Below are 25,060 nucleotides of genomic sequence, written 5' to 3'. Positions count from 1 at the left end.
TGTGCAAGAAAGATGAATAAACAAAATAAACAGATGATGGGATTCATTCAGACCCATATTCTTTCTGTCCATGCTTGTGTTGCTGTAACATGCAACACTACTTCGGCTCCTCATTTTCCACTGATTAGCTCTTGTCGGTTTAGATGGCGGAACGTTACAGACAGCCCGTTAATGCCATCACATGCAATTAAAGCAATGACCTTAAATAGATCAGCAGATTGAAGCACTGCAAATTAGGCCTGTAAATGCAATTACACAGTGTATTAGTACATCTCTGCATGGCAGGTACTGTGAAACAATCAACCTGGTGGTGACATCATTCTTTTAAATCATCTTATACTCACTACTGTGCAGCTTCTCAGTTTGTGTGTACATGTATTATATTATAAATTATGTAATTGTGTACATAATACCTGTGTTCAGTCCTGCTTCAGATCCTGTTTTCTGCAATACTTTCATAGACCCTGACTGCCCCCTACTGGTTTATATGAAAAGCGATTAGATAGATAGATAGATAGATAGATAGATAGATAGATAGATAGATAGATAGATAGATAGATAGATAGATAGATAGATAGATAGATAGATAGATATGATGGATGGCCAAAGTAGGCCATGTGGTGATTGGGAAGCAAACTGAATGAAAGGTGGATTCAGAAATACACAAAGTACCCCAGCAAAAATTAAAGAGATACCTAGTTTATTAATTAGTAGCACTATTTATTAAACTCAAAATATACTCATAAACATGAAATGTGTTCAAAAGCAGAACTCAAGTAAAACAAAAACGTATAAACAAACTTCAAAAATTATGGCAGTGAATTCAGCTGAAATACATGTTACCTTGAATACCATGTGGCAAAAACAACTAAAATCAGTTCTCTTACAGTATGTGCAAGGACCCTTAATGGAAATGTGCTTGTACAGCCACAACAACGCGTTGTTTAAGAACATCATCGTCTATCGCCCCCTGGTGGCAGAATAAATTACAGACAAGAAAATCTCTAGCAGTTTGAGATAAGCAATCAAATCAAGCATTCAATAGGCAGAGCAGACAATCTTTTTTTCCTACAAACTGCAAGTCAAATAAGAGAATTATAAACAAGCAACAGCACAAATAATTTAAAGAACTGCTCATCTGTGAGAAAAAGGAAGTGTGGCAGAAACTCAATGGAAAGAAGTGCTAAAACAAGCTTAAAAAAACAGCAACAACTTCAACTAAAGCTTCAACTGTCAGGAGCAAAATTGTAATTCTAAAGAAAACATTTGGCAAAATCTGTAACAAGTCATTTAGATCACACTGATCCAGCTTTCTGGGGATTTCTCTTTATGCTCATGACACAGGCTACAAGAGACAGTGGACAGGAAAGAAGGCATAAAGGCACAGTGTAATAGAAAGGCAAGAATGGCAAACAAAAAGATCATCTGTTCCCCAACGTTCACACTTCAGTGATGCTTAGACATGGCCAAGACTCCAACTTGAGATGAGGGTGACGGCAAAAAGGAATGGACTTTTCACCAAAGCCGTGCGGAGATCTGAAACCTCTTGGCCTGTTTGATTAAAAAAGTCTAAACTATGAGGAAACATATAGATTCGCTGGCTAGTCATTCGGAAACAATGGCGCATAGGCAGTTATATAGTTGTGTGTACACATATAATAGCAGTATTTTAAGTTTACAGACATCCAGAACATTTATACTATTAAGTGCTACTCTGAGTTGTTGGACTTTCTCTACAAAAAAACCCACAGATTAATGGAAAAAATTAATAATAATAATAATAATAATAATAATAATAATAATAATAATAAACAACTCACGCAAAACAATCGTGGTTCGGTCACAATTCACATGCGGGACCCGACTAACTAGAGAGCAAACGAGACAACCCCGTGAAATGGGGAGATAATGTTCATAAATAAATAATTTAGATGATGTTTAGCTTAAATCCCAACACCTGGTAAATTCTCATTACGTCTTGGTGGCAAGGGCTAAGCATCTGTGCAAAATATCTTCCATGTATTTAAGTACAAGTTTTTTGTTTTTAATGCAAGGTTTGGTTTCCTTGATGTATTGTGTCAAGTTTACATAAGTACCATCACAGGAATAGAAGTATGTACATTTCCTTCTGTAATGCAGAGTCAGCTTCACTAGAATACTCATGACAGAGGCTACCTTGCTCAGTACAGTATATACACACACGGCAGGCCGCAGGATTAACCTATTTACAATTTACACTTTCAACACTGAGATGGAGTTCTCTGTACAACTTAATCATGTGGATTTTACATGCAGACCATTAAACAGTTGTTACCTATAAACTCTGTACAATGTATAGCTGATTTGTTGTTTTTTTTGTTTGAATGTACACTTTCACGTGCAACCTGCTATTTGCTCATTAGTATAGGCCCTCTGCATGCTTTATACCTTCGTGTATTTTTTTTAATTTTTTTTTATACAAACCATTTCTTAAGCGGTCAGGCTACAAACATCTTGATGACTTTCTGGATGATCTGGCCACAGCCAGGGCAAGGGGCGTGGCACTTATGTAGCTTGCGTGCACAGGGAAAGCAGGTGAGCATGTGCGCCGTGTGCCCGTGAATAATGTTGCCGTCACGTGGGCGGACGCGGCACAGCCTGCAGGGTTCCAGCATGACTTCACGCCCTTCTTGGTTCTCCTGGGAACACTGGAGGACCCGTCGTGGGGCTTTGCCCTTACCGGACGCGGGCGAGGCAGGTAAATCGCGGGATACCCAATGCGAGGGCAGGATGACAGGATCTGAAACGGTTCTCGGGCAGTCAGGCACATCAATGCCATCATCTTCATCTTCGTCTTTGGGATCTGGGAGTTCCGGGACAGAAACAGAGTGTGCTAGTCGAGTGCAGTCCTTGTACCAGTCCTTGCGGAGTGCCCAGCAACGCATGCAGTAGCGCTGTGTGGCAGAGTTAAACTTACGGCACTCTGAGCACTGCCAGGCATCCTGCAGCAAACAGAGGAGGAACAGAAGTGGGCAAAAAATAATAATTTTTAATCCATTATTTGTGCTATCGTCACCACAATAAATCTCCCTATTTACTATTTTCATAACATTGCATTGTCTAAGTGAACAGGCATCCATTAAATGTACCTGAGTGGAGATCTCGGTGTCTGTATCATCACTGAGACACTGCGAGTCATCATCTAGCTCCTCCTGCATCTAAGAAAACAAATATAAAAGAATATTACAGCTCAGCTCAGATTTATACTGATCCACAAATGATAAAGAGGTGGTTCAGTAGCAGCCTCTACCTCCTTGTCCTCTTTGCTGTCCCTCCCTTGCTCCTCTTCCTCCTGAGGAGACTCTGAGTCGCTGCCTTGTTCAAGTGCTGCTTCCTTCATTTCCACACTAACCTGCTCGCTCTCCGCCTCATTCAGAAACCACAGGTCATCCGTGGTGTCTGACACAACAGCAGTGTCCTCCTCCTGTTTACAAAAAAGCTATTACTAGGTTAACATGGAGTAATGATAGAAATGTGATGATGCAATACCATTTTACTGCATAAACATCTCTTTAAATTATTAACATTTCCATATAAACATCAATAATTATTTAGGTCCCTCCATGTATACAGAGCCTGAATACAAAGATGTTTGATAAAATGTTGTTTTAAGTTGCTTGTCTTACTTGATTTGTGTGGATATCTGTGGATCCATTGCTCCTGCGTGTGTAATTACTGCGCAGATTACCCAGAAACCACCAAGGCAGGCCAGACAGGTCCCATTCTTCAAGACTCACATCCAGCTTTGGCCGCTTACAGGCTGACCTCGGCATCCCATCTAAAGAGTCTGTAAACAATTTCAAGAGATACAAAACATGTCACTTGTGGGTTCTATACAGTCTTATAGACACTCTCTTATTTGTAAAGAAGAAATATATTAGACTTGGTTTAGCATAAAGTAGAAGCACACAGAGAATGTGTTTCCCTTCTTTGGAATTAAGGGGCCCAAAACTGTTTCAGCATGACATTGCCCCTGTGCACAAAGCACAATCCATGAAGATATGGCTTGCAAGGGTTGGTGGAGAAGAACTTGACAGGCCTGCACAGAGCCATGACTTCAATCCAATCCATGCCTTTATCCACCTCTGGATGAAATGATAAAACAACTACACTTCTGACATCCACAGGGGTGCCCAATCCTCACCGAGACTCTCAAGGAATAAAGGCTAGCAGGTCTGAAGAGACAGAAGAGCTAATGTAAGCCAGGTGTGAGTGCATCATTTACCTGGTGGAGAAGACAGCAGGATGCACTATGAGAGGAAAAAAAGTTAGTGGAAGCAGTGTGCAGCTCTGGGCAATGTCCTGCTGGGAAGTGGTTGTTACTTTGACACATACTACTGACCTAAACAGTTCTGCAGACCAAGTAAGCCCCTTCATGGCATCATTATTCCCTAATGGCAGTGGTCTGTTTCAGCAGGATAATGCACCCTGCTGCACTGCACAAATATCCAGTAAATAAGAACTAGATTAGATTAGATTCAACTTTGTCATTACATATGTACAAGTACAAGACAACGAAATGCAGTTTAGGTCTAACCAGAGTGCAATAGTAGCAAATGCAGGATATTTGAACTTGGACTTGAAGCAAAAAAATTACAATTTGAGTCAGTCCTAAATTGACAGGATCGGTCGGGTTACGGCAAACAAGAATATTTTTAAGGATGGTCTAATATACAGATGGCTATAACTGTAAAGTAAAATTTACAGAAGGATATGTGCTGTAACAAAATACATGGCTACTACTATAAACAATTTACAGATGTACTATGTACTATGAACATAATATACAGCTGAATACATATGTACTATGAATATAATATACAGATGAAATATATATGTGCTAGATCTATACTACAGTGATAGATCTGTCATCACATCACCTCTTGAGTAAAGAAGAAGCAGTGCTGTAAATCGGTCACCACATGACTGAGTTAGATTCTGCCATACAGGGCACCAGCAAGTTTTAGCTGGTAAACCCAAGAGAGGCTTCTGTGTTGTGGAGAACATCGGACAGAAGCTTCAGTAAAGGAGAGTTAAAAGGGCTGGGGCAAAATCAGTGGCAAAAGCTTGAGGCACGGGAAGAGAAAAAGACTTTTGGACAGTGTTTTACTTGACTGTTCAGCACATGCTACGTAAGCTCTGCTAAGTGTAGGGGAGTGTTGTCCTCTACTGCAGACATGCTCTTCAATTGAAGAGAACCACTTAAAATTAACAGATAATGATGTTTTTGTTTTCTTTTATTTGTTTGCCAAATCTTAATTGACTTCTACTGTACATATGTATGTATAGTACAATGTCTTGTCTGACTCCTGCAATAAGGCAATTTCATTTAACAGGATTTGTTGTGCTTGGGCCTGAATTAAATACATACCGTCCTCTTCATCCCGTGGTCTTCGTTGAGACGAATTCTGCATGGCACAGGTACTGGCATCACTGCAGGAAGCTCCAGAGCTACACATCTTGCTGGACACCTATATGGTGAAGGAGAAGCGGCATTACTGCCAGTGGCTATGATAGGACAAAAGGCAGAATAGCAGCTCCTCCACAACAGAGACCTTGTTTATGTGGCTTCAGAGAACCCCACACAGACACACACAGACACGCAGATACAGACACAGACAGACACCCACGCAGACACAGACAGACACCCACGCAGACACAGACAGACACCCACGCAGACACAGACAGACACCCACGCAGACACAGACAGACACCCACGCAGACACAGACAGACACCCACGCAGACACAGACAGACACCCACGCAGACACAGACAGACACCCACGCAGACACAGACAGACACCCACGCAGACACAGACAGACACCCACGCAGACACAGACAGACACCCACGCAGACACAGACAGACAGACAGACACACACAGACAGACAGACAGATACACACACAGACAGATACACACAGACAGACAGACACACCGACAGACACACCGACAGACACACCGACAGACACACAGACAGACACACAGACAGACACACAGACAGACACACAGACAGACACACAGACAGACACACAGACAGACACACAGACAGACACACAGACAGACACACAGACAGACAGACACACAGACAGAAAGGAAAAGGGGAAAAAGGGATCTATGCTTGTGGGTATCAAAATCCCCTCAGGAGATCGATATATTATTACTTTTCAAATTGATGGTTGTGACAGGAAAAAAAAAGAAGAAATTAAAAAGCAAGTAAAGAGAAAAATGATTGTCGAGCTAATCTTTTAATGTTAAAAAAAAAAAAGATAGTTAATCCTGAATCAAGAGCAATATATATCGATACAATATGCAGTTTAAAGGTGGCCATACCTTTCAATACTAAATGCTATTTAAGAAATTGCTTTGCCTCTTTTTTTTTATTTTAGCATGTATTGCCCTTCCCCACCCAAAAGGTGTAGCCACCACAAGCAAGTGATTTTAAAAAAAAAAAAAAAAAAAAAAAAAAAAAAAAAAAAAAAAAACTGCCAGGCTTCGCACACCAAACTCTCTTTTATCAGGCAAATCATATTCTCCTGTATAAACCCCTGACGAACTGTCTAATATGAGTTAATGCTTGTAAGGGTGTAGGATAGAGGGGTGGAGGAGGCCAGCGTGTGGAACAAACAGAGCTGCTATTATGCCAGAATAAGCGGCGGAGCAGAGAAGAAAACTCTGAGTGACAAACAGAGACGAGGACTCTGTTTCCCCATTAGCCATGCCCACACTGGTGGCTTTTCCCCCCCTAACTAAGACCACCAGGCGAAGCTGGCCATGGGGATGTACAGAGACGGTGCCACTCTGTACACACATGACAGTTGGAGGCAGCTGCTCTTCCAGCCCTTTCATGGCAAACTGCATTTCATCTGCATTTCATCTTACCAGCTAAATACAAACACTCAAAACAGCCTTGGACTAAAACTAAATATTTAGGCATCTAACAAAATCTGCAACTCAGATTTAGCAAAAGACTTTAAGTAAACAATTATTAGTAACATTAATGGGGACTAACAAACAAATAGTACAAAAGCAGCGGTTGAAGAAAAGAAAAGAAAAATAAATAAATAAATTGTGAATAGCCCTGTGCAAGATGGATTAGTTGTACCTGGGGAGGTAATATTAAAGCGATAATAGAGATGAACCAGTATGAATAGGTAATGTCTGTAGTCTCTAATAGATCAATTCCTGAGCAAAAGCCTGAAATTCACCAAACACACAGCTTTCTCAGTTATTTCTAGTACACACAGCTTTCTAGTAAAACCTGGACCTCGCTTTAATGTGAAAGCTAACTACTTCCAGACATGTACATTCAGGCGATGGCTCATTAATCTGATCAAATTAAATCAGACATTTTCCTGAAATGGCCTGATCAAATTAAATCAGACATTTTCCTGAACTGGCCAAAACCCTTACAGACTACTCAAATGAACCTCCTTTAGTAAAACTAATCCATCATCACCATTACTATAGTGTATAGTTTGGGATAAAAATCTGAACCCTAAGGCTATGATATAGCTGTTAAAGGCACGTGTATTTTCCAAGCTCTTTCGAAAGAACCTTCTTAAGCAATGATGTTTCGGTTAGCCTGTGCTTAAACAGAGAGTCAAACTCTACTATCGTGACTAGAATTTGATATCCGTCCACATGAAAGTTGTTGCCATGAAAGGGGCAGATGAACAACGCTTCTCCTGTGCACCATGCTGTCGCTTTACCTGCCCGGGATCTTCACATGGAGACATAGAATCCTTGCCGACTGAAACATTCTTTGCCGCGTCTGCATTTCAAATAAGACATAGTAACATACAAAAAAAAAAAAGAAAAGAAAAAAAAAACCTGCCCTTTATTAACCAAGCACACACCATTCATTCATATGCCATTAGCCATATTTGTATGGGCATTAAAAAAATCTAAATGGCACAAAAATTCTGACAGAATTTTATAAAGACAAAGAAAAAAAAAATTAAAACTACCAAATTCACCAGGTGCATGCACACAGATTCTCTCTCTCACTCACACACACTAATTGCTAAGAAAGGTGAAAATAAAATGAAATCCAAGTTCACAGGGCAGTGCAAAACTACACAGAAAATATCACAGTAATAAAGTGTACATAATTTTTAAGATGTTCAGATAAATACCTTTAACTAATTGAGAAACAGTGAATAACAAGTAGAAAACATACCCGAGCCATTTAAAATGAGCAAGTTCCTCTTCAGCATCTCATAGACAGGGCTGTGAAGTAGATAATGAGCTTTTCATGAAGAAACCCCTGTACTAGGTCAACATATTATTTATTACCACACAGCTGTTAGAATGAATTCTCCATTCAGATTGGCCAAAATGCAATGATCATGTGTCTATAAGAGCAGCACTAAAAGTGCCAGCAACAAAATATTTATTTAAAAAGCGCCAAGCCTTGTTCTATCATGGTATCATTTCGGTAGTAATGACGGACACAGGGGCTTCTTTGGGGAAGCAAACATATAAACAGATTTGTTAATAAAATTGTAATTGTTTTGTGATGTTTATTTATTTAGTTTTTATTTCTCCAGTGTCCAAATGTTTCAAAGGGAAACATAATAATAAACAAATAACGCATAAGCATGATAGCGTGTTAGTTTTGGCAAACTGTAGCGCTGTGTTGTTAAATGTTATTGTTAATTGTTATCCGTCATTTAAAATGTTTCTACAATACATGTTTTATTTCTTAATTATCTTGGTTTCAGGTTATGCGAGTCTTCTATGGCTTACCGAAGGCATAAGCTCACCTGGGGCTTTTGACAGAAAAGCTTTCCACTTCCAGCAGCTCCCCAAGGGGATCATCTTGACAATGGACAATGTGTTGCCTCTGTTTGTCATATAACTCCTTCACAATGATGTACTGGCCAAGGTAGTGCATTACCTGAAATAAAAATGTAGTGGGGTCAATGAAAAATCTATGAAAAATGTCCCACTGATGACTGGCTAAACCTTTTCAAGATTAGAGCCCCGGAGATCTGTTCCTTTCACTTTCAGTATTTAATCCCCAGATGGAGCAACTTTATTCAGTATTCATCCTCTCCCTTTGGCATCCCATTGCTTCTCTCCCACACTGAGAAATATGAACTATGATGTGCATTACAAAATAAACAGATTCCCACACTGCATAGAAGAGGCTTCAGAGGATATGTTACATGAAACTGGAGATATGTTGTGGGCTCAGTTTAAAGCATATATATTCTGACAGTCCACTTCACACACAGCAACATTTTCCTCCCAGCCTTCACTGGTGTTTCTAAATCACAGCACTGCTGTTGGCTGAATATTTTTGGTGAACCCAGACCTCATTCCTTAAAAGAGCATGGAGAATAACGTGTGAAAAATCCCAGCAATGCTGCGAAGCCTGATATGCATCATGTCAGTGCAGAGAATGGTTCACAGTCTCAATGGTATCTTGACAGTTATGCTCCTTTTTCAATGACACATGACAGACAGGGAGAGGTGACATACCGTGCATAGCAACAAAAGTAGATATGTAAGTGAGGCTGGAAAGTGGTCAGTGAATGTAGCTTCATAGCTTTAATGTTACACTGACAGCATGCAGTACAAACCTCCTTCAGAGTGAAAATCTCCTCCTGGGCTCCAGCTACCCGAAGAATCTGCAGCAGGGGAGCCTTGGGCTGGACCTGCATTACAAATAATTATTCAGCATGCTGGATAATGATCATCTTATGCCCTGCTTGCAAAAAAAACAACAACAATACGTCAAGGTTACCTGACTTCCCTCCCCGGGTAGAGCTCTGCATGCTGGGCTTGAAGCCGAATGCAAGGCCGATGACATGGAGTTCATCATTAGCAAGCTGTAAAGACATTTTAAATTCCAACAATGCTTCTATTTTCCCATGGAAAAGCATAAAATGACCATTATTTAATACAATATAAAAAAAACGACAACAGGGCAGCTTTCTAAACAAATTGCTGACTTACTTGTGTTCATTAAACACGCACATGAGCTGATTATTCACCTGTCAACAAAGCTAACTATTAGCTCCACTCTATGCTAGTCATTTTTCCTAAAATTAATTCATTAACTAATTATAGCTGTCTAATTTATTTAAAAACACTTGTTATGGCCGGAGAACTGAAATAGGCCTTTGAAATAATGTTTCGATACAGATAACAAACAAAACTAAGCTAACTAAGCTATAGCTAGCAAACGTTCCCTCAGGAACAATACTAGCTAGCAAACAAACCCTACTAGTTAGCGCGCTAGCTACAATATACATTAGCGTTACATTGTTAGCGTTTACAAGCATCAAATACGGCGATGAAGTAGAAAATCTCACCTTAAAATGATTAAACGATTACATTGTTGGCCCCTTTCAAAGCAGGTCCGCGTTTCTAATAAGCAGGACAATACTGTTTGTATGCTACCCAAAGCTAACAAGCTGGGGAAGGTTTAGCCGCCTACTATTGACGTGGTGCGTGTTGGAGACATGATGAGAGTCGATCACAAGTCTCTCGCGTTCAAAAAAAGCTGAAAAGCGTCTTTTCAAAATAAGGGTACCTTAGAAAATTGGGTTGCTTAAGCAGAATCATTCTCAAAATAATAATAATAATAATAATAATAATAATAATAATAATAATAATAATAATAATGTTTACATTTTTTTCCGTCAGTTTTGTGTGAAACAAACGAGCGTCCTAGAATCAACCACATTCTGAAGCATGAACTCAGTGTGAGGACACATTTGTGTATTTATCAGTCAGTATATACACTCTGTTCCTTACCTCTGACCAAGCTGTGTGTAGTGAAATAAAAGAGTAATGTTTCTACAGACAGGAGAAATGAGTAACTCTATGCGATATAGTGAGGAATGTCACAACAGAGATGGAGAGCATCCAGTAGTTTAAGATTATTTCTTTGCTAAGATCCTGTGTAGAGTTTTTCTCCATGGTATCCTCTGGGTTCTCTTGTTTCCTACCAATTCCCAAAAAACATCAGTAAGTGTTGAGACAAATTGCCTCTATGCATGAACGTGTATGTGCCTAGTACTGATCCAGGGGGTATTCCCACCTGTTCTTGATATAAGAGTTTGTACTATGAAAGAAAACAGCATTCGCAATAAATTCCGATACACAGTGATGATTACTTATTATTTATTACTTTTAATGCTGTTAAAAAGAATGACATCCTTCCTAAGACTTTGTGTTTTATTTACTGTAATCAAGCAATTTAAATATTATCTAAAATAGTGAAAAAAGCCTTTCTGGGTTATTTTATTATATTTTTTAAATATACCGAATAAACAACAGCCCATGTACAATATGTAGATTTGCACACCTCCAGTCTGTTTGTCTTGACCGTGTCTGTGTATAAACACATGTTTCCTTGATACCCAAACAGCACTCTTTTAACCTATGTAGCCTGCAATAAAAAGGTATGCTGGACAGGAAGTCTGTTAATCTTTGTCAGGGTGGACATGTTAAAATTCCTCTTTTTTAAAATATGTTGAATTTTGCAAATAGTGATGTAAATCAGACACTTAATGACTCATGAGTGTGCTGTATTAACTTGCTTAGTCACGTGCATGATGACTACACCCAGAACAGTCAAATATGAACAGCAAAAAGAGAAATAAATGAAGAACACAATTTGGGCTGCTTGTGTCCGGATGCTGCAAATTTGACCCTGACATTTGTGACCATCAGATTAATTCACATCTCACACAAACCCACACAGGTTCTACAGAAGGCAGTCAGCACTGTAATTACATCACTAATTTACCAATTAATAGAATAAACACTTCTGAAATCTAAATGTATATTTATGTTAGATCTATTATTAGTAGTAGTACCTTACATATTATATATATATATATTTATTTTTTGTGTGTAGATGTCATTGCTTTTGTATTTGTAATTATTTTATGAAATTCCCTGCAAGTTACAAAAATCTATTTTGTAGATTTGTAAGATTTCACATTTTAATACCACAGAATTCTCACAAGTGATTAGTAAGACGCTTTTGATTGTGTCTATAACAATGTAGTAGCACCGATACATAACAGTTCAAGACTTTATCAGACTACTGTACTGCTCTCTGTTAAGCTCCTCGCTCACACACACAAACATACACACTTATGACATCACAACTCCGAGTTGTGTGTGTCTGTGCTAAAAACATCAGATTCAATGACCTTTTTACTCTAACGTACTCTTGAGAGAAATTGATAGAAAAAAGGAGTCTTAATGTATTTCAAATCCTAATGGCTTTATTTATTTATATATATTATATATATATATATTTATATATATTGTTGTATAGAATAACTTTCACCTCAATAGCTCGGTTATCATTTTTTTGTTTGTTCTGTTAATTTCAAACGACAGGACATAAAGAACAAGGCATTCCACATGATCATATATTACAAAAAAGAGTAAATAAAATTCAAAGGTGTGCACATCACACGCATACATACGTACGTACATAATACACTTGTGTTTTTTGTTAGTATAAAGTAATGAGAAATGGGCATGACTGCGATCACAGACAGAAAAGGAAAAAAGTGGAGACAGACAGAGAGCGAGAGAGAGAGAAAATATCAGAATAAATAATTGATCACATTCTAAAAATCAACCTATCATCTGTTGCATAGTTGGAAGCAAACAGGACAGACATTTTGGCATGATACATTATATTTACATAAAGGTAAGGTGTTGTGAAAAGGGTTAATCTAAAGCTGGATTTTTGTCAGCTGAAACACACACCGATAAAAAGATGCTGTTTATGACCATCGATCACTTCATTAAAAGTTTTCAGTGCGGCTCGATTGATCGTCTTGTCCAAAAACTGGTAATAAAACAAGGCCTAACAATCATCAGCTATCGTAACCCAGATCACTAACGAAGCTTTTGCTCTTTGTGTACGATGACAAACTGCACACACTTTCTCCTGTTCTTGTTACGCAATGCTGTGAACTCTCTGTCGATCAGGGTTTAAATCCGGTTACCTGCCGTCACCTTTTAGCCCTTGAAGTGCCCTTAAAGTGCTATACTATAATATAGAGTAGGAATACAGGTTCTATGTCATTTAGACAAAACTGGGCAGATGTAGCTGGAGAGTAAACACAGACTCGGGGCAAAAAAGTATCAGCAAGTTTCCCATCTGGCACAAACATAACATAAAAAATAAAAAAAAATTAAAAAATTCAATAAAGCTTTATATATTTCATATAGTCTGAAAGGATTCAGCGTTAGTCCTAATTTTAGCAAGGATGCTGATTTTATACGGAGCTTTTCAGATGAGCCAAACTTCTCAGATAATTAACACAGTGGTATGTTTGTCTCCATGGCACTTTTGTGACCAAAAAGACGGCAGATTATATATATATTTAAAAAAAAATAATAATAATCACGCAACAAAGCCACCTCGGTAAAGAATGTAAACATGACCTCAGACGTAAGAGAATAGTTAAGCTCTTAGACACACAGTCTAATGAATAGAGTAAGAAAAGACTTGTATGTAAACTAATTATAGCCCAAATCATCAACAATTTCATATCATAGTCATAATCAAAATAAGAAGGTAAAAAAAGTACGTTCAAGCACTTGGTAAAAAGAAAAGAATTAATGTTAGAAATTCATTATATAAATGGAACTTTTTTCCCCCAGCTTTAAACATTTCATTTTATAATCTTTTAACTATTTTTCTGACTCTTTGACTAATCAAATAGAAATATTTGCCCTTTATACAAAATACAAAAGTTACTTCTTACAGGTATTGGTTAAAACATGGCTCTAATAGAATTTGGCTTTTTAAAAAAAAATGAAGAAACAGACAGATCTGTGAAGGTGATATTATTAGTAAGTGACCACAGCCAGTCACAGTAATCGCCGGTCACTGGAAACAGCATCAATCCAATCATTTTTATCTACAGAATATACCACAGGTGCACACCTTTCCTAAGCCACTGATGAAAACCATTGTTGCATGTGATGAGATGAAGTGCTCACTCGTGCCGTACTCCAGGACGTGTAAGATAAACTGAAGGAGCGATGACGATGAGGAATAGTTCATTAAAAAAAATTCAAATAAAAAATAAAAAGACTGATGCCTTTGACCTTCAGAAAATCAAGACTCAAACATGGATCCATGAGTTATAGGATTTTTTTTTTTAAAGTAAAAAAAAAAAAGAAGGAATAATTGAGATGAAGTCTGGACGTCTGACTGCATGTCAGAGATGGAAATGATGAGACGAGTGAAACGGGTGAAGTAAAAGTGAGATGTGAATAGTCCGTTTCCTCAGCTTGTGTTAGTAATGATACCTGACTTACAAGCAAAAAAGTACTATCCACGCTTAAAGAACACGAGGGTTAAGAGTGAAGCTTCCAATCCTGAATCAGACGTATAGATAATCATAGAGTTTAATAAATAGTCATCAGTGTCCATATTGAATCTGTGTTCCAGCATCATGTCAGTGTGTGTTTCTTCTGCTCTGTTAATTAATGTAAGAGGGGTGTGTGTGTGTGTGCGCATGTATATACAGAGTGTGTGTGTGTGTGTGTGTGTGTGTGTGTGTATATATATATATATATATGTGTGTGTGTATATATATACACACACATATGTGTGTGTGTTAGTGTGTGAGAGCCATGTGCGGCATCGGTCAGGAGAACGAGTACAGGTTTTTCGGGGATGTCTCATTCCATTCTTTATCATGCAGAAACACTGAACACATATTAAACAGTTAAAGAGTTTTCTTTTAAGCAACACAGGACAATAGAAATACCACTCACACCAGGTTGTACATATTGCTTTGAACCACCAATTTGTTTATAAGTCATGCATGCCACATAGATGATATTAGGTTTATACAAAAATAACACCAGTGCTTATTATCCTATTCATATGATTTATAATAAAGAAATTACTTTTTCTTTCTTTCTTTCTTTTGGTCGTTCTGTCCCCCCCCCTACAATCGAATACACTTTAGAACGCATTCAAATGCAGGTTGCCTATGGAAAGTTATGGAAAAGTAGGCGGTTGTGATTAATTCCAGGTTAAAAATGCAATCTTTTTTATTTACAGCTGTGATGTAGCACTCCTATCTCCAAAACACACACACAAAATAATTAAATAAATCTCAGTAGACTGGCCACGCAGGTGAATCGGTTACTGCAAGCCATCCTTTTTTTCTTCCCCTTCTTCTTTTTTTTATTTTATTTTGGACAGATGTGTGCAATAACAAATCTTCTTGCACAGCCAGATCGGTGTCGAAATTTGAAACTGTTGATTAACATCAATGTACAGCAAAAAAAAATAAATAAAAAAATAAAAAAATGTAAAAATCCAGAGGTGCAATAAGATGATACCATGAGGTGGATTAAAAGACGTGGTTAATTTCACAAAGATTTATCCGGGACATCTTTAGGACTGGACAGATGTGTAGAGGAAAACAAAAGTAGTGTCATATTCAATAGCCTAGCACAGAACGAGAAGTAGTAATGATTGTACAAAATAACACTTTGGCAGAATTTTCTTAAAGCTTTGACTGCAGAACAAGCTTCTTCTTTTTTTTTTTTTTTTGCAGTATTTGTTTTAACACTACATTGAACACGGTACTAGATCTTCATGAACTGAGTAGAATCAGTTAGCAGGGAAAAAAAAAACAACAACAGAAAAAATCCAAACGTCCAAAAGACGAGTTATATCTGGGCGCACACATGGGGGAAAAAAACAAAAACAAAAAACATGAAATAAAATCAAACAGCCAATAGTAACAGCTCATGGTAAAGAAAATAAAGGATGCTGTAGCATACCATGCTAATGAACCTAACAGTATGTGTGTACATGATGAAAATAGAATATATGCAATGGAACAATTTCACCTAATATTGAATTGAGATCATTTCTAATGTCCGTGTAACATTTACAGCAGCCAGGATGTTGGATAAACTACAAGCTTTTATTTTTCTTCCCCCAACGCACCTACACCCAACGCTGTTTAAAGTGAGCTGAGAGTTGGTTTTTTTTTTTTGGTTTTGTTTTTTAGGAATCTCGCTGGATTTAAACACGTCATGCCGTCGTTCTCTCCTTGGCCAAAGCGTTTTTACGATTTAAACGTTGCGTACACGTAGGTTTGCGAGAACGATGTATTCTACTGCCTCGCTTTACTGAATATCCGTCACCGGATACGATGCTCCGAACCTATACACCTTCTGTTTATAGATTTCCAAAATATTAAAAAGTACTTAATATAAAAATACAGAACAGTTGTAAAAAACAGAACAGAACATCAACGTTTATATGAAATTTACACATTTCGCCCATAGTAATACATCACTTAGGGATATAAGCCTGGGGTTTGGGACGAGGGGACGTTTGTTCATGATATATTCGAGTGGTCCGTCTTCTCTCTTTTAGGCAGTGACTGAATTTTAGTTTAAAGCAAAGCAGAAAAGCAAAAAATAAAAATAAAAAATGGGATTATAAAAGAACAACCTATAAAATATGGCTCTTAGCAAGTAGAAAAAGGATATTGAGGACCCTGGCTAAGCGAAGCTCGGTATGAAGTCAGGAAGTAGAAATATGGCAGTAATATGATGCAAGAATTCGAACACGGTTAAAGAAGTAGGCAGGATTTTCTCGGCCGCTGACGAGGCCCGAACAGAGGCTTCGGTTTGCGTTATACACGTCGGTCATTATGCCTTTTATGCTGTTTAGTATTCGTTTCGCCTTCGGAAGAGGAACGCTGGAACTGATCGGATCCTCCTTCTGCATCTGATCAGCACAATACTGAGTCGAACGGCAAAAAAAAGTCAAATCTGAAGCTGACTCGAACTGAACGCCCACACACACGCACACACACGCAAACACACATGAGATCAGCAAACAAACTCACAAACACAAAGTGGAGAAGTGTTCCATATTGGCTTCCTCTAACTTTGAGTAAATAAATAAATAAATAAATAAAAAGGGGATTTAGCTAAATCAGGGATTTTTAATTTGCATTATAATAGTTTTCTTTTTTTTCGCTGACTTTTTAGACTTATGATGATGAGTTGCATGACGCACTTGCTTCATCTTGGTGACACGTGCTTTCTTTCTTTCTTTCTTTCTTTCTTTCTTTCAGCATAGCAGACTCAGGTCTGTGCGTACAAAAACTCAAAAACATGATCAAATAAACAAAGACAACCAAGGATGACCTTAAATCAAAAAGTTGATGTATTTGGGAAAAAAATATATAATAATAAATGTAGTGTGTGTGGAATCCTTAACAACATTGATAGCCAGCAGTTTAAAAGAAAAATGACAAAAAGTTTGAAAGTACAGACTACTTTTCAGTGATGTACATGTACGCTTGTTTCTAATGACCATGAAAGGCAAAAAAACAAAAAACAGAGGAATAAAATCACGTATGAACATAAAAGCACATTTCAAGTTGTAAAAGTGGTAAAAGTCGCTGAATTGTTGGGAAAAAAAAGTAACATGATGTACCTATGGGACAAGGACAACAATGATGACAACAAGAAAAAAAAAAAAAAAAGGGAAAAGTAAAAACAAGGATACAGTGTCAGTGAAGGAAAGGCTGCAGCCTTTGATCTGCCCTTGTGTGGGCGAGTCAGACCATGCCACGGGTGCTGTCAGAGCTCTGACGCCACGCTGCCGGTCGAGGAGGAGCCGAAGCGGGGAAAACGGCTCCGTGTGAGGATGCTGCATGAAGGGTGAGGTGTTCTTTAGGGAGGAGCTTGCAGGAGGACAGAACTGGGCTTGATGCAGGGGTGAGAGGAAAAGATGGTCAGACGGAGGACTCGCGGCCGTGGATGGAGCTGTCTGGGGGTTCTCCGCCTCCACCTCCACTTTTCCTGGGGGAGGCGGAGGAGGAGGACGCCGAGGATGAGGAAGGCAGCGGCTCGATCTCGACGCTGCTCTCCTCTATCGTGGGTGCGTGCTCCTCCTCCTCGACTCGCGGCATGAACTCAGGGTGGACCATGAAGTTGTGGATGGAGCTGTTGGACTCGAGGCCCGAGTACAGTGAGCTGCGGAAAGCGTTCACCACCTTAATCTGGGGGTGTGGTGAAAAATGCAGAGAGAAGAAGAAGGATTAGTGAGATTGCATTAGTGTGTGTGTGCTTATGTTTGTGTGCGCGTCTGTGTGCGCGTGTGTCTGTGCAAGTGTGAGCGTGTGCATGTGTGTGTTTATGCGTACATGTGTGTGTGTTTGTGTGTGCATGTTTGTGTTTGTGTGTGCGTGTACAAGAAGAGTGACGCCATCTTGAAAGTGAAGCTGTTTATGAAATTATACCAAACAACATAAACAGAAAACAGCACAAGCATTAAAAAAAATGCTTCCCAACTGAATATGGAAGACATGAATGTCAAGCACATAACATCAAACACCAACAGGCACTAAAAATACCACACTAAAGACATGCTACACACAAACACACAGCACACAATCACGTGCACGCTGTACTCGACAATCGCCCGAGCGTTGTTTCTTTTAGACAGGAGGTGTCGAGGAGAGAAATAAGAATGAGAAAGATGAGAATTTTTTTTTTTTAAAGGAAGACATTGCATGACATTGGAAAAGAGGTACAGTGTCACAAAACACACTCACTGTGCAATCTGGGAGGAATTTTCTCTAAAACGCTGCAGGACAAAGGTTTCTCAGAGCATCAGCAGGTAAACAGAGCTGTACATGACGCTACTTCTGAAAAACCGCTAACTTATTAGCTGCTGACTCTGTCAGATTCAACACACCTCCTACTGAGCAAATGTCTTGATCTTGCCTTTGCAACGTGTCACACAACACACTTCAAATCCAGGATCATGTCAATCATGAATTTTTATAGTTGGAGGCATATAAATAATTAGCTAGAGCCACTTAACTGTAAATGGCAGTTGATTTTACTGCGAGTTTGGTGGAGTTCACGATTCTGGAACATTCGATTTGATTCAAAGAACAAGCTTGAACCTGTTTCTTCTTCTTCAAATGTGGTATGAGCAGCTTGTCAGTCGTAAAAAAAAGTAAAAAAAAAAAGTTTTGAGTGCTGTATCCGATTGTACTGCTATGAAATGAAACTGATCGTTGCTTGCTAAGTTGAAGAGAACATGCGGGTTGAGATCTGGACGTTTCTATGCTGTAATACCGGCAGACACGTAAGCATGAAACCACCATATGTCAGGGTAAGAACTCAGTCACACTCTCTCTCTCACACACACATACTTTTGTCAGGTGCTCGCTGGAGTGTAGAAATGAGTGAGTGGAGTAAAAAAGAAAAATGAGCCCCAATGCTTCAGTTTTTCACGGAGGAAGCGATCCAATTTAAACGCCACCGTTCCGTTTCAACGCATGAACCTGCTGCTTTTTCTTATCGGCGCTCTTTTACACTGCCGAGTGCCTGCGTATGTTCTCGAAAGATTTGCGTTTGTTTATCACACAGCTACTCTGGACGTGTTCAGAAATGTGTGAGAAAATAGATTTCCTCATTCTCTGGAAATAAGCCATTCGAACGATTGTGAGCTCGTGTAAATGATGGCGTACGTTCGGGTTTTCCCAAGCTGCTGTTAAACCAATCAGCTCGCAGACCTTTGAAGCAACTGAGATGCTATAAATATTGATAACCCTCTTCGCTAGGATGATGGTCTACGTTTCTCAAATTGGATTTTGTCATACGGTCAAATCTCCGATGAATCTCATAAGCTGCTCGATCTTCACTTGAAAAAGAAAAGTGGCCCTTCATCTCGACACGTCTGGCATCCCTTCGGGTTTGGAACGCTCATTAAATTTTAACCCCATCCGAGTGAATCGAAGAGGGAAGACAAGACAAAGGGAATTTCCTGCCAAAAGTGGGGGCGGGGGGCACAAACGTCAATGGTTTAACACCGCACAAGAGGAGACGTGCTTTATAGCTTTTATGTCGTTTCTAAATCGTTTCTCAGCAGGAAAGTCAGCAGACTGCTTTGATAAACGTGCGGCACAAATACAAGCTGACACTTTCTTGCTGGTGGAAGCTAAAGGTGTGCCGATGAAGCGTTTCCGCTTAGGTAACCGAGATAAAGGGAACAGAGAGAGTCAGGACTCGCACGTCTTCCTGCAATACAGAGTGGGAGGGACGAACGAGAGTGAAGTGCGTCGTGTCAGAGATCTGGAGACAGGAAGGGGGAGGGGGTGAGGAGGGGGCTGGAAAAAAGAGCCTAGAAAATGAATAGAGAGGAAAAAAAGAGGGTGTGAAGTGTGAGAGGGTGAGAGAAAAAGAGAAGGGAGGGTGTGTGAGAAGGAATGAGGGAAGGAGTGAAGGGGGGATGTGTGAGATGTAGAGTCTGTCATCTCTCATCAGTGGCGAGAAAGTGAGATATGAGAGAGAGAGAGAGAGAGAGAGAGAGAGAGAGAGAGAGAGAGAGAGAGATGTGCAGATGCTCATCTCTCTCTCTCTGGTTTCTGTTGCTAGGCAGACAGTGAACATAAGCCACAGGACATGGCGACCCGTCACCTTGGAGACACCTTGCTCCCTCTCTCAGGATACATCAAGGTCATGAGCCAATTACGCTGCATTGCATGAGGATTATAATCGCTTGCCATTTCATCTTTTAGAAAGGATTCAGACCAGACTCGTTATCGGGGTGGACAACAAATCATAAATTCCTTTGCCTACTACAATACTATAAGCTTCAATGTGATGAAAGGTGCCATGTTTTGGTTGCTAGGTAACCTAATTAATATACATAGTTAAGGTACCAAACTAGCATTAAACCAGACTAATTTATTATGGAGCATTGATTAACTGTTCATTTGAGGGTTGAGGGCCTTGCTCAGGGGCCCAGCAGTGGCAGCATGGTGGTGCTGGGATTTAAACTAGTGATGACTCCACATGTTGTGTTTTATTCCAAATCAGCAGAAAATCTGTAGAATTGTAAATTTCTCCAAAAAAATTTGAATTTCCGTTTTTGTGTTCATTTCAGTTTTAAATTTGCTCCTAATGAGGAAGCCGAAGGCACATATTAAAAAAAAAATCCTTGACTCACAAAGAAGCCTATTGCATTTTTTTAGCATTAAAAATCTAAGTGAAGTTGTCCAATTGAAACTATACTATAAAAGCATATTATAAATAGAAATGTAAAATACATTAAATCAGCATGTTTTTAGATTCTTGTCTACATTTTTTTACACATTATTCTAATTTCCTTTTAGATAAAAGCTTAGAAAAATCTACGATATTGAAAAATCTAATAATATATTTACTGTATATGTACAATTTTAGAACTAGAAAGACGAGATCAATTTGAGCGCTGATTTTAGAATTTCAAATTTTAGAAATGTGTGTAAAGAGCAGCGTCATCTATGATTACATCATCGAGGTGTATTGTACACACACTTTTTCCTAGTCCTAATGGATTATCTAGTTCTTCATGGCCGGGCAACCAATTTGTCCCCCGACCTACAACCTACTGCTTCACCTTTTTTTAGCTCGGAGTGAAGAGAGACGGTTCCTCGGAGAAGACAATTAAAGAAGCTGTAAATAATAAGCATCAACCCAAAAGTTCGAGTGAAGCACACATGCGTGTACACACAGATACCCATGCACAAACAGATCTACATGCACATCCTGTATACATTTATTTATTTATTTATTTATTTATTTAAATTCGCTGGATGCTCAGCTATTAACCTTCGTCAGAGCCCTTAATTAGTTCACACTTAGAATAACTTGGATCCCCTCGGGGGAACAGCGGCTAATCTGCTCCTAATTTTCTTTGCCAAAAAAAAAAAAAATTAAAAAAGAAAGAAAGAGAAAGTGAAAGAAGAAAAAGCATTTCATGCTCTGAACAGCTCTAAGCTTGTAATTTAAAAAAAAAAAAGGCAGGCTTTCGTTCAAGCATGCAGACGGCGGTAGAAGCTTTTGTGTTCCCGTTAAACACAGTGCACTGGTATAACCAGAGGGCCAAAAGGTGATGGAATGACAGAGAAGGAAGTAGATATGTTACATATATTTTACATTATTACACATTCATATTCTGACATATTGTGGTTAAGGAAGAAAAAACAAAACTCTTTCCTCAGCCTGAATGGAAAATGACATTTGCACTCCATGGGATTGATTTCATCTCAAACGTTCTCAAATTTGCCATCATTCCCCAAACAAATGACTAAATCAAATTGCTAGTGGCTCTGTAAAAGCAAACTATTTATAAGATCACATGCAGCATGATCGCGGTTAAAAGCTGCAGTATTAGTCCCCGGTCATAAAGGTTGGAATCGTTTCTTAGCGCTTTTTTTTTTGATAACCTCTGAGTTTTTGAACAATACAAAAATCTGGACTATACTTAAATCTATCTAGTGGTTACAAGATTGTATAGTAAGCCAAATATATTACTATTAACTGGATTAGTCACTTGATTCATTTTAAGCTTGTTCACAGACAATTTTTGTTCATTTTAAGAATTGACTTAAAAAAAAAAAAAGAAGTAAAATTAGCTGTCAAAAGGTTCAGAAAGGGAAAACTAACAAAATGGTGTAAAAGTACTGAAAAGCAGGGTGATTAATATTATGTTTATGTATATTGTGCTGGCTTTTAAAACGTTTTGTTTCATTCAATTATTTGACCTTAATTTCACAGAGGCTTTTTACAAAAGTTATGGGCAAAATGTTCGATTTTTGCTATGCCTTTTTTTCTTTTTTAGAAATCTACTTGAATTGGTGAAATTGCAAGTTCGTGATTGTTCCTTTACCAGCAAAGATACGTATGTAATCACTTTCTATGTTTGCTGCACTCAAGTTCAACCCCCTTTGTGAATCAAATAAGGCTTTGACTGAATGTTTATTGTGATGAGGTCACATCAAACCTGTGGAAAATCTGCAGTCTCTTTAAAAACTTACAAAATACTGTCGCTTGGGTTCAATGCATATTCATGATATCCATTTAGGATGGATCAAAAATATAGCATTGTGTTGAAATTTTTGGAACGTTTCGCTGTGGGGTTCCACAAGGATGTATATTAGGACCGCATTGAGAGATGCGGATTTGCAGTGTGAAACCTGTTACTCAGAACATCGGTATGGTTTTACAGAGCCTCTTTAAAATTGAAAGCAGACTTCTTTACCGTGTAGCGGAAATGTCGCAAAAAATCAACTGCGTTCCACCCAGGCAAGGAATTGAGGAATGGGAAAGGAATTTGACAAAATCTCTCCACCCAAACTGGAGAACATATTCTATGGACAGAGCCAAATTCCAGAGTTAAGCCTTCGTTCTAGAGCACCCTCAGAAATCCAAACACTCAAGGAAAGAGAGAGAGGGAGAGAGAGAGAGAGAGAGATAGTTGGTAAGAAAGGTGAGAGAGTAGATGGTTGTGATAAGTGCTTTGGATGCTCATGCAGAAGCAGCTTGGCTTGTGTTTTAAGAGCCACTCACTGCCTGCAGTAGAGGAGGAAGCAGGGGCAGGCAGCGCTGTGGCAGTGGAAGGGGAAAGCCCTACATGCGTGGGGCTAGAAACGGTTTTTGCGTCGTTGTGCTGGCTGACCACCGAAGGCTGGCGCCGCAGAGCACCGGGCACTGCCGTTTGGCTTGTCTGGAATGTATAAACCACGTCCATCTGCAAAGGAGAGGGAGAGGCCCCGGTGAAGAAAAGGGAGGAAAGAAGAAGAAAGAGGTAAAAAAGGAAGATAGTAAGACACAGAGATATACAAAGCAATGAGTGGTTAAAGCAGACATACGTTATTTGAAAAACAGATGATGAAAAACCCACATTACAATCAGCTTTGAGGCAGCTGAGGAAGAGCAGGGATGGAAGGAGACTAAAATAAATGCAATTTTAATTTTCTTTTTGCTGGGGAAAGTTTTTTGGTTATTAAGGACTTAGGAAAGGCTGAAAGCTCCCACTGAAAAGGAAAACAAAAGGGAAATAAGGACCACAAAGGGGTGACAATAAAGTGGTTCTACAAGACAGGCATTGATGAGTTGGCTGTGAATCGTGTATGTGCCAATTAATTCCTCTATTGTGTACCACTAACCATGCATGACTGATAAAATATAGAAATCCAGGAGGATTAGAAATTGTGTTGGTGGGGCAGGAAAAGACGATAAGGAGCTAATTAGAAGAGCAGCAGTTTTTTGCCGTCAGATGGGGGAGACGGAGAGGGAACGTGCAACCTTGTCTACATCAGCGCTCGGAGGCAAAGAGAGGCAGGAGACAGTCTGGAAGTCAAGGACAGGGAAGTAGATTTGGGACAAAATCCAGGGCAGATGATGCGTACGACAAAATGTCCCATTTGTTCCCTTGTTAGCACCGTCTGCTCCAGTTAAATTCACGGTTAAATTACATACATGTCAATCAAAAAGTTTTAGTCAGGTCATCTAGCGACTGGAAGAAATACAATTCAGCTGGATTAAATAAAGGGAAGCAGGATACAATAACACCTGGAAGACTGGATGAAACTCGATATGACACCAGCAATGCATAATCTTTCAACAGGTAATAATAATAATACATTTCACTAAATTTGGATTAACCTGGATGAGGTGGGGTTTGCATTATACAGTAAATGACTTTAAACAACAAATAAATAGTGGATTTGACTAGAGTGCAAGTTTACTTAGATGTATTTTAAAATCAATGATCTTTAAAAAAAAAAAAAACTTAATGAATTAAATAATGAAAATCAAACAAATTAAATCATTTTTAAATAATAAAACCACAACAAACCAAAAGAAATGGCATAAAAAGGCAAAGTGCAAACTGACAGACTGATGGACTGAGTGCGTCATGATCTGACAGTCAACAAAACTACATTTCGGCACTGAAATGCACACACAAAAAACCCCACAAAAATATGATGAGGGTTAAGCTTTCCATTTTCAGAGGCGGAGAGAAAACCTAATGAAGCCCGATGGGAGAAACATGCAGCCTGTGGACGTTCGTATGGAACGCTCATCGGTGCTCAGTAGGAGGCATAACGCCTCTGCCTCGCCTCTCCATACAGAACTCCCTGTCAGGCTCAGTACGCCTTCATCCAATCCACACCCACAAAAAAACAAAAAATAAA

At 39.0% G+C, this 25,060-nt stretch overlaps 2 protein-coding genes across 8 annotated transcripts in view; both read right to left on the bottom strand.

The window, feature by feature from the left end:
- Positions 1 to 683: 683 nt before the first annotated feature.
- On the bottom strand, positions 684 to 10,538 carry mdm4 (MDM4 regulator of p53). 5 transcript variants are annotated; one of them, XM_047809887.1, is made up of 14 exons: positions 10,361 to 10,538; positions 10,002 to 10,039; positions 9,790 to 9,874; positions 9,626 to 9,700; positions 8,804 to 8,937; positions 8,218 to 8,267; positions 7,748 to 7,809; positions 5,411 to 5,510; positions 3,666 to 3,826; positions 3,290 to 3,478; positions 3,129 to 3,197; positions 2,464 to 2,981; positions 1,821 to 1,868; positions 684 to 1,551 (listed from the first exon to the last, which is right to left on the bottom strand). In XM_047809887.1, exons 2-12 carry the CDS (start codon positions 10,022 to 10,024, stop codon positions 2,478 to 2,480), a joined length of 1,452 nt encoding a protein of 483 aa, XP_047665843.1. In that variant the 5' UTR covers positions 10,025 to 10,039; positions 10,361 to 10,538; the 3' UTR covers positions 684 to 1,551; positions 1,821 to 1,868; positions 2,464 to 2,477. The 5 variants fall into 5 exon arrangements, with proteins under 5 accessions (XP_047665843.1, XP_047665842.1, XP_047665844.1 ...); XM_047809886.1 differs by having other exon boundaries at positions 1,821 to 2,981; XM_047809888.1 differs by lacking the exon at positions 1,821 to 1,868.
- A 7,192-nt stretch (positions 10,539 to 17,730) lies between these two features.
- Positions 17,731 to 25,060, bottom strand: part of atp2b4 (ATPase plasma membrane Ca2+ transporting 4) — a 93,476-nt gene continuing 86,146 nt past the window's right edge. For 2 of the 3 annotated variants that reach the window (XM_047810621.1, XM_047810622.1), the window contains 2 exons: positions 23,430 to 23,610; positions 17,731 to 18,082 (listed from right to left, as the gene is read on the bottom strand). In XM_047810621.1, the coding sequence (XP_047666577.1) occupies positions 18,078 to 18,082; positions 23,430 to 23,610 (186 nt within the window). In that variant the 3' untranslated portion in view covers positions 17,731 to 18,077. The remainder of the gene's footprint in view (positions 18,083 to 23,429; positions 23,611 to 25,060) is intronic. The other variant, XM_047810620.1, reaches the window with a different exon arrangement.

Source organism: Tachysurus fulvidraco, chromosome 2 (genome assembly GCF_022655615.1).
Source record: "Tachysurus fulvidraco isolate hzauxx_2018 chromosome 2, HZAU_PFXX_2.0, whole genome shotgun sequence".
In the NCBI taxonomy this organism is placed as follows: Eukaryota; Metazoa; Chordata; class Actinopteri; order Siluriformes; family Bagridae; genus Tachysurus; species Tachysurus fulvidraco.
Note: the sequence above shows the minus strand (reverse complement) of the source record. Positions and strands in the feature narration are given on the sequence as shown.

Excerpts from the sequence above, each read along its gene's own strand:
- mdm4 (XM_047809886.1), bottom strand. The coding sequence starts at position 10,024 with ATGTGCGTGTTTAATGAACACAA. Across the intron at positions 3,198-3,289 it reads ACAGCAAAGAGGACAAGGAG|ATGCAGGAGGAGCTAGATGA; the intron begins GTAGAGGCTGCT and ends TTGTTTTCTTAG. Across the intron at positions 2,982-3,128 it reads ACACCGAGATCTCCACTCAG|GATGCCTGGCAGTGCTCAGA; the intron begins GTACATTTAATG and ends TGTTTGCTGCAG.